We start from the raw sequence: 17,770 nt of genomic DNA on the forward strand, positions 1-17,770 counted from the left end.
CCCCCCCCCCAACCCCTGACGGCACCCGGGGGGGTCCAGCTGTCCCCCCAGTGTCACCTCCCCCCTCCCCAAATGTCACCTCCGTGTCCCCAAAGCGCAGCACCACGCCGCGCCCGCCAGGTGGCAGCAAAGGAGCGGCCGAGGAGCCCCCCCCCCTCCCCAAAAAAAATTTTGGGGGGGCGCAGAGCACGGGACCCCACCGCCATGGGCAAACTGGCCAAACTGGGAGCACTGGGAGTGTCCCCAATGTCCCCAACCCCCCCTCCCTCCAGGACAAAGCACCCCGCTCCTGAAAAGTGACCCTTTATTGGAAGCAAATACAAGGGGGGGGGGGACACGGGGACAAGGTGGGGGGGGGGGGGACACCCCGGGTGGGGGGGGGACACCCTGGGTGGGGACACCCCGGGGTTAAAAACATCGACGTTAAAAAAAACGGCAAAAACGGGGTTTTTTTGGTGACCCCCCCCCCTCTTCCCCCAAACCCGGCCCCTTCCCCTCCAGCTCCAGAGGGGGGGGGACACGAGGATTTTGGGGAGGGGGGGGACACCGTGGGGGTCTTTGTCCCCCCCCCCCCCTCCCCATCCACCAGGTTTTGTCACCCCGCCGGGGGACACGGGGGACGTGGGGACCCCCCCGGGGGGTGACAGCGAGGAGAAAAAAAGGGGGGGGGGGACACATTTTGGGGGGGGGGGGGGACACGGTGACACAACGCACCGCCCCCCGCGGCGGCCTCGGGGAGGGCCAGAGCCAACCCCGTGGCCACGAAAAGAGGGAAAAGGAGGGGATTTAGGGTTTTTTTTGTGTGTTTTTTTTTTTTTGGGGGGGGGGGGGGACACGAGACGCTGCCCGGGGGGGGCTATGTACAGCGGGGGGGGGGGCCCCGGGAGGGGGGGGGGGGCTTTAGCTCTTGGCGGCCTCGCGCTCTTTGCTGTCCGTGTCCTCGGGGTACGCGTGCCAGGTCAGCCGCTCCTCGTAGAAGGCGATGACAATTTGGGGACATTTCAGGTTGGCCTCCTTGGCCAGCACCAGGTCGGCCTCGTCCGTGTCCTTCCTGAAAGGGGGGGGGGACAAGAAAATTAAAAAAAGGGGGGGGGGCGAGGCAGCGCCCGCTGGCACCTTTCAGGGGTCGCGCGCGTTGCGTGCGTTGCTCCGATCCCTTTTTCCCCTCAAACGGCCCCAAAAGGAGCCTCGGGGTGGGCGGCGTTGTCCCTTTTGGGGACGCCGGGTGACAAGAGGGGACGCGGGGGGGCGCGCGGTGGCCTCACCACTTCATGAGGAACATGAGGTCCCCGCAGGAGTCGGTGGCCCCGATGATCTTTTCGGGTTCCAGCCCTCGCTCGAAGCCCCGGGCGATGTCGTTGCTCTGCGCGGTTTGGGGGGAAAAAGCGGCTTTTTGGGGGTCACGGCGCTGCAGGCGGTCTCCCGGGAGGAGGGGAGGTCGGCGTGCAGCGCCCGGAGGTGACGGGGTTGGGGACAGCCACTGGTGGCACTGGGGGGGGGACTGGGTCCTGCGTAGGGGCACCGGGTGCCTGTCCCATCACCGTGTCCCCCCCCCCCAAATCGTGGTGACACCGGGTGCCTGTCCCCATTGTGGTGACCCTGGGTGTCCCCCCAAAATCGTGGTGACACCGGGTGCCTGTCCCCATCACCAGGTGCCTGTCCCCATCATGGTGACCCTCGGTGTCCCCCCAAAATCGTGGTGACCCCAGATTCCTGTCCCCATCACTGGGTTCCTGTCCCATCACGGTGACACCATGTCCCTCTCCCCATCACCGTGTCCCCCCCAAATCCTGGTGACCCCGGATTCCTGTCCCCATCACCGGGTGCCTGTCCCCATTGTGGTGACCCTGGGTGTCCCCCCAAAATCCTGGTGACACCAGGTGCCAGTCCCATCACCGTGTCCCCCCCAAAAATCATGGTGACACCAGATTCCTGTCCCCATCATTAGGTGCCTGTCCCCATCATGGTGACCCTGGGTGTCCCCCCCAAATTGTGGTGACCCCGGATTCCTGTCCCCATCACCGGGTGCCTGTCCCCACTGCAGGGACCCTATGTGACAGTCCTGTCACTGTGTCCCTCCCCAAAATCCTGGTGACACCGGGTGCCAGTCCCACCCCCGCACCCCTCTCCCCATCCCCTCCAAACCCACAGTGACACCTCCTGTCCTCCCTGCGGTGACACCGTGCCCCCCAAATCCCCCCAAATCCCCTTCAAACCCCCCAAAATCCCCCTCAAACCCCCCAAAATCCCCCCAAACCCCCCCAAAACCCCCCCGGCCCCGCTCACCTCCCTCTTCTTCTTGGCCTTGATGTCATCGGCAGCGGGGAGCCCTTTCCTCTTGCCGCCCTCAGCCTTGTCCCGCGGCCGGGCGCCGTCTCCTTCCTTCATTTTTTTGTATTTTTTCATAAATTCCGAGATCAGCTCCGGGCAGTCCAGGTTCTTCTCCGGCTCCCACGTGTTGTGTTCCCTGTTCCCCCCCAGAAAAAATAGTAGAAAACCCAAAAAAAAAAACCACCGTCGCGCCGCGAAAGGCACCGAAAGGCGGCCCTCGGAGCCGTTTTAAGGCAAAAAAGGGAGGTTTTGGGGGTGCTTACTCGGAGAAGCCTTTCCACTTGAGCAGATATTCCACCTGGCCCTTCACCACGCGCCGGTCCAGCACCTTCTCCACCACATACTCCTCCTCGTCTTCAGAGGACGAACTGTCTGCTGTCCTCTTGCTTTTCTTGCCCATAGCGCAGCACCCGGCGCCCACGCACCGCCGCCACCCAAGTCCTGCGGGGTGCAAGGGAAAGGAGTTAGGGGGGGGAAATCCCAAAAACGGACCCCAAAAACGATCCCGAAATCCGTGAGGGGGGAGGTGAGGTTGAAGGAGCCGAGGTTTGCGCTTCGTGGCTGCGAAAGGAGAGCCCCAGGTGCTGGGTTTTGGGGTTAAAAACCCTTCAAGGGGGCAAAGGGACCCTAAAATTCAGATGGGATTTGTGAAAAGGTCTCAAAAATAAACTTTGGAAGGGGCACAAGTTAGGGGGGACCCCAAAAACGACCCCAAAATCTGCAGGGAGGGAGGCGAGGCCGAAGGAGACGACGTTTGCGCTTTGTGGCTGCGAAAGGAGAGCCCCAGGTGCTGGTTTTTGGGGTTAAAAACCCTTCAAGGGGGCAAAGGGACCCTAAAATTCAGATGGGATTTGTGAAAAGGTCTCAAAAATAAACTTTGGAAGGGGCACAAGTTAGGGGGGACCCCAAAAACGACCCCAAAATCTGCAGGGAGGGAGGCGAGGCCGAAGGAGACGACGTTTGCGCTTTGTGGCTGCGAAAGGAGAGCCCCAGGTGCTGGTTTTTGGGGTTAAAAACCCTTCAAGGGGGCAAAAGGACCCTAAAATTCAGAGAGGATTTGTGACAAGGTCTCAAAAATAAACTTTGGAAGGGGTATGGATTAAGGGGGACCCCAAAAATGACCCCAAAATCTGCAGGGAGGGAGGTGAGGCTGAAGGAGCTGAGGTTTGCGCTTCGTGGCTGCAAAAGGAAAGCCCCAGGTGCTGGGTTTTGGGGCTAAAAACCTTTCAAGGGGGCAAAGGGACCCCAAAATTCAGAGGATTCGTGAAACGGTCTCAGAAAAAAGCCCCCTTCCCACCAACCCGGCGATAAAAGCCCGAAACCAGAGCAGAATTTCACCTTTTAGGGGAGTTTTAAAGGCAAACGAAAAAGGGACGGGGGAAAAAACGGGGTGGGGGGAACCACGGGGCCCCCTCCCGAACACCAGGACTGCCAACGCCGGGCGTTTTGGGGCAAAATCCCTGCGGAACGGCCAAAACCCTACAAAGCTCAAACCGTGCCACGGGCCAGGTGCCTGCTTGGGGCAAAAAACAGGGTTTTAAGGCAAAGCCGCGCGCCGGCATCCCACACCGGGCACGGGGCCAAGAGAGATTTTTTTAACCTTGTTTTTTGTTTTTTTTTTTTGCAGCTTCTCTTTTTTTAAAGAAAACGGCCCCAAAAATAACAAAAAAACCCCTCGGAGCCAGGAAATTCCTCGGCCACCCCATTCCCGGCTCGGAATTTCCTGCCCCGTGCCGAAAAGCGACCCCGGCGCCGCCCCCCCGCCACGGGGCGAGCTGGCGGCGGCGGTTTTGGGTGTAAACGGGCCGGTTTTGGGTGTAAACGAGATGGTTTTGGGTGTAAACGAGATGGTTTTGGGTGTAAACGGGACGGTTTTGGGTGCTGTGTCCCTCGCAGGGGCGGCAGTTCCCGGGAAAGCCGCGTGTCGGAGTCCTCTCCTGGAGGAACAAAAGAAAAGAGCCGCTTTGGTTCAAAAAGAGGTGGTTTGAGGCAAAAAGGGCCGCTTTGAGGCAAAAAGAGGTGGTTTGAGGCAAAAAGAGAGGCGCTGGCTTTTCCATTTTTCCCGTTCCGGGGCGGAAAAGGGATTTAATTCGTTTCGATTTCCCCGCTCTGGTGGCCGAGGGACGCGGTGCCTGGCCGCAGCCCCCTCCCCAAAAGGCGGTTTTTAACCCCAAAACGTCCACGAGGCGGAACGGGAGCCGGGTTCCTTTTTAGGACCGAGGAGTTTTGCTTAAAAGCCCCGAGAATCCTTGGGAAACCCAAAAAAAATCGGATGGAGAAAGGTGGGGGGGGGGGCCCCTAGCTGGCGCCACGGCGCTGGCCCCCGCGGCCGCCCCGCTGTGATTTATGGGGCCGAGGAGGCGGCTTTGGGGCCATGGGAACGGGGGAAAAAACCCAAAGGAGGCAGCAGTGGGCAGACGGCCACGGCCACGGCCCCGCAAGGCCCCTTCTGGGGGGATCACCCCAAAATCGGCACAGGCAGAGCCGTGGAAATTGTCTTTTTTTGCCCTTTTTTTGGGGCCGCCGCGTGGCGGGGAAGAGGCACCGGTGCCCCAGGCTGGGGTCACGGCTCGGTGCAGCTGGAAAACAAACGGGACTGGGGCTGAATAACCCCAAAAGGGTCCTGAATAACCCCAAAAGGGTCCTGAATAACCCCAAAAGAGCCCTGAACGCGGCTAAATAACCCCAAAACGGTCCCGAACATGGCTAAGTAACCCCAAAACGGTCCCGAATAACCCCAAAGTATCCCTGAACATAGCCAAATAACCCCAAAACAGTCCTGAACAACCCCAAAACAATCCTGAATGTAGCTAAATAGCCCCAAAATAGTGCAGAATAGCCCCAAAAGAGTGCAGAATAGCCCCAAAACAGCCCCGAACGTGGCTAAGTAACCCCAAAATGGTCCTGAACATGGCTAAGTAACCCCAAAACGGTCCTGAATAACCCCAAAACATCCCTGAACGTGGCCAAATAACCCCAAAATGGTCCCGAGTGTGGCTAAATAACCCCCAAACGGTCCTGAACAACCCCAAAACAGCCCCGAACATGGCTAAGTAACCCCAAAACAGCCCCAAATGTGGCTAAGTAACCCCAAAACAGTTCTGAATAACCCCAAAACAGTCTCAAACGTGGTTAAATAACCCCAAAACAGCCCCAAACTCTCCTCATCCCAGCTCCCTGGCTCGGCACCCACCCGTTCCGACCCCGGGCGCCCCTCTCGTTGGGATTTAAGAGCTGTAAAAGAATCAAAAAACCCTAATGGGCGATGACAGGGGCAGCAAACCGCAGCGAACCTGGCCGGGCGTGAGTTATCGCCCCATAAAAACCCCACTCAGGGCTCCCCCCAGCCCTATAGGGCCAAACGCCTGCAATGGGGTCGTGCTGGATCCTTCACCCCAAAAAATCTCCCCCCTTGGGGTAAGGGGAGAGGTGGTGCCAGGGGGAATGAAGTCCCCCCAGTGCTGTGTCCACCTGTCATGCTGTGGGGTTTTTGGGGTGGGGGGGATTGCAGTGGGATTGGAGAGACCCTAAAGGGGTGCAGGGCCTCAAAGGGAACCCTAAAAGGCTTCATTGGGGTTTATGGAGACCCCAACAGGGTGTAAAGCCCTAAAGTGAACCCCACAGCCCCCACCGGGCTCAGAGGGACCCCAAAGGGGTGCAAAGCCCCCCGGGGAATCCTACAGCCCCCATTGGGTTTGGAGAGACCCCAAAGAGCAGGAAAGCCCCCAGGGAATCCCACAGCCCCCACTGGGCTCTCAGGGACCCCAAAGGGGTGCAAAGCCCCCAGGGGAACCCCACAGCCCCCGTTGGGCTTGGAGAGACCCCAAAGGTGTAAACCTTCCCTCCCACCCCAAGGAAACCCCACAGACCCCAATGGGTTTGGAGAGACCCTAAAGGGGGGCAAAGCCCTGTAGCGAACCCCACAGCCCCCACTGGGCTCACAGAGACCCCATTGGGGTGCAAAGCTCCCAGGGGAACCCCACAGCCCCCACTGGTCTTGGAGAGACCCCAAAAGGGTGATCCCCGCCCCCTCCCCCAGGGACCCCCCCAGCCTCCATTGGGCTCACAGAGCCCCCATTGGGCTGCCAAGCCCCAGAGCAAACCCCACAGCCTCCTGTGGGCTCACGGAGACCCCAAAAGGCTCCAAACCCTAAAGCGACCCCCACAGCCCCCCCCCCCGGGCCTTGGGGAGACCCCAAAGAGGGGACAAGGCCCCAGGGGACCCCCCCGGCCTCCAGGGGGCTCGGGGGGACCCCAAAGGGGCACAAAGCCCCCGAGCAACCCCCCCCGGCCCCCAGAGGACTCACGGAGACCCCAAAAGGGGCTGAAACCACCCCAAAAACCCCAAAAGGCCCGGGGGGGGCGTGGGGGGGGGGCACTGAGGGGGCCGAGGAGGCCCCACTGTGAGGGGAGCCCCGGGGGCGGGCCCAGCGCCCCGCCGCCCCCTCCCATTGGCCGCCGCCGCCGCCACTCCGCTCCCCGCCCCGCCCTCATTCGCTGCCCCTCACGCCCCTCAGCGCTGCCAGCCCCGCCCCTCCTTCCGCCCCATTGGCCCAACGCGCTGTCGCTCCCCTCCCCGCCCCGCCCTCCCCGCCACGCCATTGGCCGAGCCCCTCCAGCTCCTCGCTCCCGCCCCCCCTCGACAGCCATTGGCCCGCGCGCCTGCCAATCCAAGCGGCGGGTCCCGCCCCCGCGGCCTGCCCCCCATTCATCCGCCTCCCGCCGCCGCTACCTGCCCGGGGAGCGGCTCCGGCTCGGGCCCCTCCGCCTCGCTCCCGCCGCCCCTCAGCGCCGCCGCCGCCGCTCCGCGCTCCGCCCGCCAAAAGCGCCCGCAGCGCGCAGGCGCCGCCGGCCGCGCTCCGCGCATGCGCGCTCCCCTCCCTCCCTCCTCCTCCTCCTCTTTCTCCCGCTCCCCCCCCTCCCTTCCCGTAAAGCCCCGCGCATGCGCAGAGCCCGCCGCACCTTGGGCGCTGCCGGGCGGGCGGCCCCTGCTCGCCGCCGCCGCTCCCAGCAGAGCTCGTCCGGCTCCTCCGAGCTGCGCCGGGCCCGCCGCGGGGCAGCGCTGAGGGACGGCGGCGGCAGCCAATGGGGAGCGCGCCCCCCGCGGAATAGCCAATCAGAATGAGGCGAGGGGCGGGACGCGCGAGGAGAGAGCCAATCGGAGCGCAGCGAGGGCAGTCGCCGGGCCGAAGCGGGAAAAGCGGCGCGAGGCGGGGCCGCGGGGGGCTCGCCCAATCGGCGCGCGGCGGGGGCGGGCGCTCGCTCGGCTCGCCCAATCGGCGGCGGCGGCGCGGGCGGGGCGGCGGATCTGGGCCAATGAGAGCGCGGCTCTCTTCCCCGCCGCCCAATGGGGTGCGGCGCGGGGGCGCGGGGCGGGCGGCGCCGCCCAATGGGAGCGGCCGGGGGGCGGGCGCTCGGCGGGGGCGGCGGAGTGAGGCGGCGGCGCTCGCGTCGCTCGGCCCCTTTCTGTGTCGGCGCCTCGCAGAGGGAGCATCGCGCGCCGAGCCGCCCGCCGCCGCCCAGCCCCTCCCCGCGCCGCGCCGCCGCCATGGCCAAGTCCGAGGTGAGGCCTCCCCGGCCCCGCCGCTTCCTTAAACCCCGGCCCGGGCTCCGAACGCGGCCTCCCCGCCCCCCGCCGCCCCTCCGGGCCTGGCGCGCGGGGCCCGGCGCGCGCACTGCGCCTGCGCGGCCCGCCCGCCCGCCGCGCGCTGCGCATGCGCCGCCGGGACCCCCCGCCGCTAGGGCGCATGCGTGAGGGGAGGGGGGCGCGCGCGCTGCCCCCCACCCCCCACTCCACACCCCCCCCCCCCTCCCCTCCCCAGGCGCGCGCGCGCGCCGGGGCCACGTGCGCGCCTTTGTGCTCGGGTGGGCGATGGCGGCCGCGCGGCGTCTGCGCATGCGCGGCGCGCAGGGTGAGGGGGGGGGGGGGGCTCCTGGGGTTGGAGTGGGGGGGGGAGGGGACAATGGGGGGGGGAGGGGTCGGCCCCGTCCTGGTGGAAGGGGGGGGAGGGGGAAGGGAGGGGGCTTGTAGGGGGGGGTGGGGGGGTTATGGGGGGGTTATGGGGGGGTTGGGGGCTTTATGGGGGGTGGTTGGGGGGTGGGAAGGGCCCTAGGGGGGTCTTGGGGGGGAAAAAGTGGGGCTGGGGGCTCTGTAAAGGCTCTGTAGGCCCCCCCCCGGGGTTATTTGGGGGTTTTGGGGTGTGAAGTGGTGTTAAAGCCTCTGCGCCCCCCCCCTCGAGGGTTAATTTGAGGGCAAAAATTGGGGCTGGGGGCTTCATAAAGCACTCCCATCTCCCCCCCCCCCCCCCCCAGGGTTATTTGGGGGTTCTGGGGTGTAAAATGGGGTTGGGGTCTTGCTAAGGGCTGTGCAGCCCCCCCCCTCGCTGGGATTTATTGGGGAGTTTGGAGTTATAAACATGGGGCTGGGGGCTCCATAAAGCCCTTGTAGCCCCCCCCTCCTGGGGTTATTTGGGGGTCCTGGGGCATAAAATAGGGTTGGGGTCTTGCTAAGGGCTGAGCAGCCCCCCCTTTAGGGATTTGTTTGGGGTTTGTGGGGAGTTTTTAAAGGAAAGGGGGTGGAGTTGGGGTGTTTGGGGGTGGGGGCAGTGCAGGGGGGGTGAGGAAGGGGGTTGGGTCCAAAAGGACCCCCCCAGGGGCTGTGGGGGGGCAGGGAGGGGCTGTAGGGAGACAGGAGCCCAGAGAGGGGCTGTGGGGGGGCTGTTTGGGATCCCTTGGGGTGGGGGCACAGCCTTGAGGTGGGGAGGGGACAATGGGGTCTCCATGGGGTTAGCGGGGATCCTACAGGGGGGGCACCAAGGCCTTGCTGGAGAGCCCCATGGAGGGGATTTGGGGTACACCGTGATGAGAAATTAGGGTGGGGGGGGGCCTTAATAACCCCCCCCCCCTCATTGCTGTCACCCCGCAGTCTCCGAAGGAGCCGGAGCAGCTCCGCAAGCTCTTCATCGGCGGCCTCAGCTTCGAAACCACAGACGAGAGCCTGCGCAGCCACTTCGAGCAGTGGGGCACCCTGACCGACTGCGTGGTGAGGACCCTGGCCCCCCCCGCGGGCTCCAGGGGTGGGTGACGATTTCGGGGAACCCCCCCACCCGGGGTGGGGAGTTGGGGGGGGGTTGGACACAGCTCCGTGCGGAGCGCATCCCATTTTCGGGCCCAAAACCCCAAAAAAAAACAAGGGAAAAAGGGACGGGATGGAGCCGTGGCCCCAAATCCCCATCTGTGTGTTACGGGGGGGGGGTCTGGGGGGTGCTGCGGCCCCCTCCTCACCCGGTTGTGTCCCCGCAGGTGATGAGGGACCCCAACACCAAGCGCTCGCGAGGCTTCGGCTTCGTCACGTACTCCTCGGTGGAAGAAGTCGACGCCGCCATGAACGCCCGGCCCCACAAAGTGGACGGCAGGGTGGTGGAACCAAAGAGGGCCGTGTCCAGGGAGGTAGGAAAGGGGCTGGGGGGGGGGGGGCTGAGATCCGCAGAGCCCCTCTGAGGCTCTGCCCTCGTTCCATGAGGAGCCTGGGATGTGCTGGGGTGACCAGGAGGGGAGTTTTGGGGTGCTCGAGGGGAGTTTTGGGGGTGCCTGGGGGGCTTTAAGGGGTGCCAGGGGGAGTTTTGGGTTCCTGGGGGGGCTTTTGGGGTGGCCTGGAGAGTTTTGGGGTGCCCAGCGAGAGTTTTGGGTTCCTAGGAGAGTTTTGGGGTGGCTAAGTGGAGTTTTGGGTTCCTGGGGGGGCTTTTAGGGTGCCCTGGAGAGTTTTGGGATGCCCAGCTGGAGGCTTCTGGGGTGCCCAGCAGGAGTTTTGGATTCCTAGGAGAGTCTTAGGGTGCCCAGGGTGGGTTTTAGGGTGCCTGGGGGGGAGTTTTAGGTTCCCAGGGGGCTTTTGGGTTTCCAGTGGGTGTTTTGGGGTGACCAGGTGGGGGCTTTAGGGTGCCTGGGGGTGTATTGGGGTGCCCAGGGGGAGTTTTAGTTTCCCAGGGGGCTTTTAGGGTGCCCAGGTGGGGGCTTTTGGGTGCCCAGGGGTGTTTTGGGGTTCCCAGGTAGGGGCACTAGAGTGCCCCGGCTGGGTTTTGGGGTGCCTAGGGGGAGTTTTAGGTTGTCAGGGGGCTTTTGGGGTGCCCAGGTGGAGGCTTTTGGGTTCCCAGGGGGAGTTTTGGGGTTCCTGGGGGGGGTTGTGGTACCCAGGGGACATTTGGGGTGCGGGGGGGGGGTAGTTTTGGTGTGCCCAGGGAGGCTTTTGGGTTCCCAGGGGGCACTTTTGGATTCTCAAGGGGCTTTTGGGATGCCTGGGGTGACTTTTGGGTTCCCGGGTGGTTTTTGGGGTGCCAAGGGTGGCTTTTGGGTTTCCCATCCCCACCGCACACCCCGTTATCCCCCCCTCCCCAGGACTCGCAGCGGCCCGGCGCCCACCTGACGGTGAAGAAGATTTTCGTGGGGGGCATCAAGGAGGACACGGAGGAGCACCACCTGCGGGATTATTTCGGCCAGTACGGCAAAATCGAGGTCATCGAGATCATGACGGACCGCGGCAGCGGCAAGAAGAGGGGCTTCGCCTTCGTCACCTTCGACGACCACGACTCCGTTGACAAGATCGTCAGTAAGTGCCCCAAAAAACCCCGAATCTTTTAGGGTGGGAGGCATCCGAAAAGATCGCCCGGGTCGGGTCACACGGGGAGAGCCTCCAGGAGGGATTTTTTTGGGTGATCCCAAAGAAGGAGACCCCACAGCCCCGCTGGGCAGCCTGTTCCGTGCTCTGCCCTGCTCCCTGTGCACAAGTCTCGTGTAATTTTTGAGCAGAAGGGAGCTTTTTTTGAGCAGAAAGGAGGCTTTTTTGAGCAGAAAGGGGCGTTTTTTGAGCAGAAAGGGGCGTTTTTTGAGCAGAAAGGAAGGTCTTTTGAGCAGAAAGGAAGGTTTTTTGAGCAGAAAGGGGCGATTTTTGAGCAGAAAGGAGGGTTTTTTAAGCAGAAAGGAGCTTTTTTGAGCAGAAATGAGCCCCATCTTGCACCCGCTGCCCCTCATCCTGTCACTGGGATGTCAGGACAGGAGCCCGTCCCCATCCCCTTCACCCTCCCCATAATTACAACCCTTAACGAGGTCGCCCCCAACCTCCTCCAACCCTCAAACCCCTCCGCCTGACCCCTTAGGGTTACGCTCTCCTCCCTCAGCCTCCCCCCCTTTAACCCTCACCCTTTTTTCCCCCAAATTTCACATTTCCACCCCCGATTTTCCTCCCTTTTCAGTCCAGAAATACCACACTGTGAACGGCCACAACTGCGAGGTGCGGAAAGCCCTCTCCAAGCAGGAGATGGCCAGCGCCTCAGCCAGCCAGAGAGGTGAGCTCGCGCCTCGCCCCCCCAGCCCCCAAAATCCCCCCCAGCTGCCGCTGGACCCCGCTGCCTGCGCTGTTCCTAAAGGCTGTCCCCCGCCGCCCCCTCTTTTAGGTCGCAGCGGCTCCGGGAATTTCGGCGGCGGGCGCGGAGGAGGATTCGGTGGCAACGACAACTTCAGCCGCGGCGGAAACTTCGGCGGCCGTGGTGAGTGGCTCGCGGTGGGTGACACGGGGAGGGGGGGGGGGGGGGGCCACACAGGCAGCCCCCCCCGCCAGCCGCAGGGACGCCGCAGGGACACGGCCGTCGGCACCGGATTCGGCCCCAAAACGGAGCCCAAACGCCAACACCGCCGCTGCTGCCACCGCTCCGGCTCCCCGGCCGCGCTCCTCCACGCCACGGATTTCGGCACCCGCCTTTTTTCCTCTCCAGCAACTACAAAAAAAAAAAACCATAAAAATTTAAAAAAAAAACTTAACTAATTAACCCCGCGTGGCCGCGGGCCGGCCTCGAACCCCAACGGTTCTGTTCTTTTCAGGTGGGTTTGGTGGCAGCCGCGGTGGCGGTTATGGCGGCGGCGGAGACGGCTATAATGGATTTGGAGGAGACGGTAAGGCCAGAGCGGGATTTCTCCGACGCTTGCCGCGAGCCCAGGACACGCCAAAAGGCCCCGTGGCCTCCCCGACGCAGCCACCGCACCGCCGACCCCGGAGCCCGGCCGCCCTCGGAGCCCCCGGGGCGGCCGTCGGAGCTCAGCACCTTTTTTTTTCTTTTTTCTTCCCTTTTTTCTCCCCCCTCCTCCTTTAGGTTACGGTGGCAGCGGTCCCGGTTATTCCGGTGGCAATCGGGGCTACGGTGGCAGCAGCACCTACGACGGTTACAACAACGGCGGGGGGGGCTTCGGGGGCGGCAGCGGAGGCCGTCGGCCCGCCCGGGGACCCGCGCTCGCCGTGCGGAACGGCCTCTCGGAGGCTGGCACAGGTGAGCCCCGCGCCCTCCACCCCCTTAAATCCTCTTGGGGACCCCCCTCAGCCCCCACTGAGTCACCCTCGACCCCCTTAATCCTCTAGGGACCCCGTTGAGACCCCGTTGAATCCCCCTCAGCCCCTATTGAGTTGCCCCTTGGCCCCGTTGAGTCGCCCCCAGCCCCTATTGAGTTGCACCCAGCCCCATTGAGCCCCCTTTGCCCCCATTGGGTCCTCTCAGCCCCATTGAATCCCTGTTGGCCCCCATCGAGCCCCCTTGTCCCCGTTGGGTCCCCTTGGCCCCATTGAATCCCCCCTGGCCCCCACTGAGCCCCCCCCAGACCCATTGGGTCCCCTCAGTCCCCATTGAATCCCCCCCCTCAGCTTCCGTTGAGCCCCTTTTGCCCCATTGAGCCCCCTCAGCCCCCCCGTTTGAGCCCTCTTGGCCCCATTGCCCCCCACCAGCCCCCATTGATTCCCCTCATCCCCCATTGAGCCCCTCCCCAGCCCGTGTTGAACCCCCCATTGAGTCCCCTTGGCCCCCACTGAGCCCCTTTAGGTGCTCTTGGTCCCGTTGAATCCCCCTCAGCCCCCATTGAGCCCCCTTGGGTGCCCTCAGCCACATTTAACCCCCATTGAGTCCCCTCGGCCCCCATTGAACCCCCTTGGGTGCCCCCAGCCCCCACTGAACCCCCGTTGAGCCCCCATTGAGCCCCCTTGGGTGCCCTCAGCCCCATTGAGCCCCCCCCAGCCCCTGTTGAACCCCTGTTGAGCCCCCTCGACCCCCATTGAGCCCCCTTGGGTGCCCCCAGCCCCCATAGAACCCCTGTTGAACCCCCGTTGAGCCCCCTTGGGTGCCCCCACCCCCTTAAATCCCCTCCGTTGGCCTCGGATCTCTCCATTATCCCCCTCCCCGAGTCTTTTGGGGTTGGCTTTAACCCCATAAACCGACTCCATCTCCTTCCTATCCCCCCCCCCCAAAAAAAAAATCCCCAAAACAACCCCTCAGGCAGCAATTTCGGCGGCGGCGGCAGCTACAACGACTTCGGCAGTTACAACAACCAATCGTCCAACTTCGGCCCCATGAAGGGGGGCAATTTCGGGGGCCGGAGCTCGGGGCCGTACGGCGGCGGTGAGTCCCCCCGCGGGCTCCGTGCTCCCCGGGCCGGGTGCACCCCGACGCCGCTCTCCCTGGAGCATTTCCGACCACCCAGGTCCGCGGGGCTCCTCGGCGGGGGCCGGGCGCGCTCCCCCCACCCTCCAGAGGTGCAGAAACCCCCCTTAACCCCCATTTTTTCCTTTTTTTTCCCCATTTTTTTTCCCTAAAAACCACGCAGGCGGCTACGGCAGCTCGAGCGGCGGCGGCAGCTACGGCGGCGGGAGGAGGTTTTAACACCCACAGGTGAGCACAGCCCCGAGCAAAATTGCAAAATACCCCAAAAAAAAACCCTAAAACCCCAAAAACACCCTAAAAACCCCCAAAAAACCCTAAAACCCCCCCAAAAAAAAAACTAAACCCCCCCCAAAAAAACCTAAAAACCCCAAAAAACCCAAATCCTGCTAATTTCTTCCCTTCCAACAGGAAACAAAGCTTAGCAGGAGAGGAGAGCCAGAAGGAGGGGCAGGGAGCTGCAGGTTACAAGTTGTGAACTCAGCCAAGTGCCACTTGTGGCCGGGGGGTGGCTGCTACCCGAAGACTTGGCGTTAGCCAGAAGCCTCCTCGGCCACCAGGACTGTGTCTCGTGACTAATCGTACCCCGGGTTCTTTTTAGTTTCTGTGCCGTGGAAAGAAAAAAAAAAAAAAAAACGAAAAAAAGAAAAAAAAAAACAGAAAACGGAGAAAAAAAAAACAGGAAAAACAAAAAAAAAAAAAAAAGCATTCCTACGAGGGCTCTCCCCGGAGCCTCGGTTTTATTTGCGCGCCCGTGCTGTCGATCGCTGACTGTACCACAACCTGACGCTGAATAAATGTGTCTTTTTTTTTTTTAACCTCTGTCTCAGCCCCTCTGCTCTCCAGCCCCCGGCGCGCAGACCCCCCCCCCAGCTTAGGCTAGCTCAGGACCCCCAATTTCCCCCTTTTTCCCCTGTTTTCCCCCCATTTTCCCCCCTTTTTCCCCAATTCCCCCCTTTTTCCTCCACTTTCCCCCCATTTCCCCCCTTTTTTCCCCGTTTTCCCCCCATTTCCCCCCTTTTTTCCCCGTTTTCCCCCCATTTCCCCCCTTTTTTCCCAATTTTTCCCCGTTTTCCCCCCATTTCCCCCCTTTTTTCCCCGTTTTCCCCTCATTTTTCCCCCAATTTCCCCCCATTTCCCCTGTTTTTCCCCTGTTTTTCCCCCTTTTTCCCCCGTTTTCCCCCCATTTCCCCCGTATTTTCCCCCATTTTTCCCATTTTCCCCCCATTTCACCCTCCTCTACCCCCTCCCGCCCCCCCAGCCCCCATCTTTGTCCCCCAATTTTCGCGCCCCCCCCGCAGCACCGCAGCAAAGCCAGGGCAGGGCGGCTGTAGGTAAGAGCAGCTTTTTCCTTTCCCCCCCCCCTCGTTACGGATTAATCCCAACCCCGTGCCCCCCCCTTGGACCCCCCCAGCCCCCCCACTAACGCCTCCCTTCGCTTTTGTAGGATCTGCTGCCTAAGGGACAGGAGCCCCCAGGGCCGCAGGTGGAGGTGAGCGGGGGGACATTTGGGGACATTTTGGGACATCTGGGGACATGGGGACACGGGGGGGGGGACACACAGGACCCCCCCCCAGCTCACGGCTCTCCCCTTCCTTGCAGCGTCGCGGGAGCCCGCAGCGCCTGGGACTTGTGCCGGGGGTCGGGGGCGTAAAATATAAAAATAAAAGGGTATTTTTGTAATTTTGGCGAAATACGGTCGTTTTTGTGATGCTGTCCCGTTGTGTGGCTGCGGGGGGGGCGGGATGGGGACAGGGGGGCAAGTTGGGGACAGGAGCTGGGGACAAAGGGAACGGGGGTAGAAGGGGCAGGATCCAGGGCCCCAAGGGACAGGGTTGGGGGTGTGGGACATGGGGGGGGACAGAGAGGATGGGGGGGGTCTCAGAGCCCCCCAGGGCCCAAATGTCACCCCAGGGTGCTGGGACACGGGGTGACACGTGGGGGGGGCAGGTCGGTGGCACCCTGGGGCTACAGAATAATGGGGACAGGTCACCGGGATGTGACAGAGGTGACATGGGGACACCCGGCCCTGGGCTGGGGACACGGGGTGACAGGGACAGGGTGACAGGGACACGGGGTGACAGGGATGTGGCACCCCAGGGTGACAGAGGTGACACACTGGTGGACTTGGAGCTGGTTTATTTACAGGGGTGGCAGCGGGACGGGGTGACGGGGGTGTCCCCAGGGCCTCACCCCCTGGCTGGTGGCATTGGGGACACCGTGGGCACCCAGGGGACAACGGGGACACTGCTGGCAGCCAGGGGGTGCAGGGGGGCACCCAAGGGTGCCTCTAGGCTCTGTAGGGTGGAGAACAGAACCAGGAGCACCAGAGGGCCCTACTGCTCCCCATGGGGTTCAGGAGGCACCCAAGGGTGTCTTTAGGGTCTGTTGGGTGCAGGATGGCACCAGGAGCACCCAATGTCCTCCTTGTTCCCCATGGGGTGCAGGAGGCACCCAAGGGTGTCTTTAGGGCGCATGGGGTGCAGGATGGCACCCAAGGGTGTCTCCAGGCTCTGTAGGGTGCATGACAGCACCAGGAACACCAGAGGGCCCTATTGCTCCCCATGGGGTTCAAGAGGCACCCAAGGGTGTCCTTAGGGCACATGGGGTGCAGGAGGCACCCAAGGGTGCCTCTAGGCTCTGTAGGGTGCAGGATGGCACCAGGAGCACCCCTGGTTGTCCTCACACCCCATGGGGTTCAAGAGGCACCCAAGGGTGCTTTCAGGGTCTGTGGGGTGCAGGACAGCACCAGAGGGCCCTGCTGCTCCCCATGGGGTTCAGGAAGCACCCAAGGGTGTCCTCAGGCTCCACAGCATGCCCCATAGCACCCAAGGCTGCCTCCAGCCTCCCACCCCCTGCCCACCCCACATCGCTCACCCCCACTCCCCTCCACCCCCCCCGCCCCCCAACCCCCCGTTACCCTCCGCATTCACCCCGACCCCATGGGTGGGGGCACCCCCTGGGCCTCCCCCCCTTCCTCGCCCCCCGCCCCATCCCTCAGCGCCCCCAGCACCTGAGCGGAGACGCGGGCCAGGTCCCTGCGCAGGGCCCCCAGCGCCCTCTCCGCTTGGCCCCTCGCCCTCAGCAGCCGTTCCCGTTCGCGCCCCAAACGCCCCAGCTCGGCCTGGAGCCCGGCGATGGCTTCCAGTTTCCTCCGGCGACATTTTTGGGCCGCAACCTTGTTTTTGCCTCTTCTGCGGATATCTCGAGCCAGGGCGAGTTCCGGAGCCGAAAGGCGAGCGCGGCCCAAAAGGGCGTTGAAATCCTCCACGGGGAGGTTGACGATGGCATCGGGACCGATGGGCAACGCCAGGGCTAAAGCTCGTCGAGGGTCCCTGGGGGGGTCCCTGGGGGGGTCCCTGGGGGGGTCCCGGAGGGGTTGAGGGGGTTGGGGAGGGAATTGAGGGGTTGTGGGGGGAGTTTGGGGCTCCGGGGGTTGGGGATGGGGGAAAGGGGGGAGGAACGGAGGGGGAAAGGGGGTTGGGGGAGGATGGGGGGGGGGGGGGTAAGGGGTGGGGGGGGGGATGGGGTAGAAGGGGGGGTCGAAAGGGGGGTCTGCTGCAACGTCCAGGCCCTGGGGGGAGAAAAAGGGGGTTAGGAAAGGGGGATGGGGGGGGTCAGGGGGTGGGGGGTGGAAGGGGAGGGTGGGGTGGGGGGGTCTTTGTAATGGGGGGGGCTCTGGGCATGGGAGGGGGGCCTGGGGGGGTTAATAGGGGGAGGAGGGGTTTAGTGGGGGGGGGTCCCAAGGGAAATGGGGTTTAATGGAGGGGTCCCAAGGGAAATGGGGTTTAATGGGGGGTCTCCCTAATGGGGGGGGGCTGGGGGCATGGGAGAGGGGCCTGGGAGGGTTAGTGGGGGGTGGTCCCAGGGGAGAAGGGGTTTAATGGGGGGGTCCCAGAGGAAATGGGGTTTAATGGGGGGGGTCCCAGAGGAGGCAGAGCTCAATGGGGGGATCCCAAGGGAAATGGGGT

At 63.4% G+C, this 17,770-nt stretch overlaps 2 protein-coding genes across 8 annotated transcripts; one reads left to right on the forward strand and one right to left on the reverse strand.

The window, feature by feature from the left end:
* Window positions 1-290: 290 nt before the first annotated feature.
* On the reverse strand, window positions 291-7,414 carry CBX5 (chromobox 5). Of its 2 annotated transcripts, none has more exons than XM_082785083.1 (5): window positions 7,294-7,414; window positions 2,595-2,772; window positions 2,287-2,467; window positions 1,266-1,363; window positions 291-1,051 (listed from the first exon to the last, which is right to left on the reverse strand). In XM_082785083.1, the coding sequence occupies exons 2-5, from the start codon at window positions 2,729-2,731 to the stop codon at window positions 901-903; spliced, it is 567 nt and encodes a 188-aa protein (XP_082641209.1). In that variant the 5' UTR covers window positions 2,732-2,772; window positions 7,294-7,414; the 3' UTR covers window positions 291-900. The 2 variants fall into 2 exon arrangements, with proteins under 2 accessions (XP_082641209.1, XP_082641210.1); XM_082785084.1 differs by lacking the exon at window positions 7,294-7,414 and adding an exon at window positions 7,064-7,169.
* A 249-nt stretch (window positions 7,415-7,663) lies between these two features.
* HNRNPA1 (heterogeneous nuclear ribonucleoprotein A1) lies at window positions 7,664-14,463 on the forward strand. Of its 6 annotated transcripts, none has more exons than XM_082785085.1 (11): window positions 7,664-7,894; window positions 9,257-9,373; window positions 9,634-9,780; window positions 10,723-10,933; window positions 11,577-11,669; window positions 11,751-11,870; window positions 12,202-12,273; window positions 12,471-12,644; window positions 13,638-13,842; window positions 13,966-14,030; window positions 14,211-14,463. In XM_082785085.1, the coding sequence occupies exons 1-11, from the start codon at window positions 7,679-7,681 to the stop codon at window positions 14,222-14,224; spliced, it is 1,434 nt and encodes a 477-aa protein (XP_082641211.1). In that variant the 5' UTR covers window positions 7,664-7,678; the 3' UTR covers window positions 14,225-14,463. The 6 variants fall into 6 exon arrangements, with proteins under 6 accessions (XP_082641211.1, XP_082641215.1, XP_082641212.1 ...); XM_082785089.1 differs by having other exon boundaries at window positions 13,638-13,760; XM_082785086.1 differs by having other exon boundaries at window positions 11,778-11,870.
* Window positions 14,464-17,770: the final 3,307 nt, after the last annotated feature.

Source organism: Aythya marila (assembly GCF_965140915.1).
Source record: "Aythya marila genome assembly, contig: HAP1_HAP1_SCAFFOLD_1021, whole genome shotgun sequence".
Classification (NCBI taxonomy): domain Eukaryota; kingdom Metazoa; phylum Chordata; class Aves; order Anseriformes; family Anatidae; genus Aythya; species Aythya marila.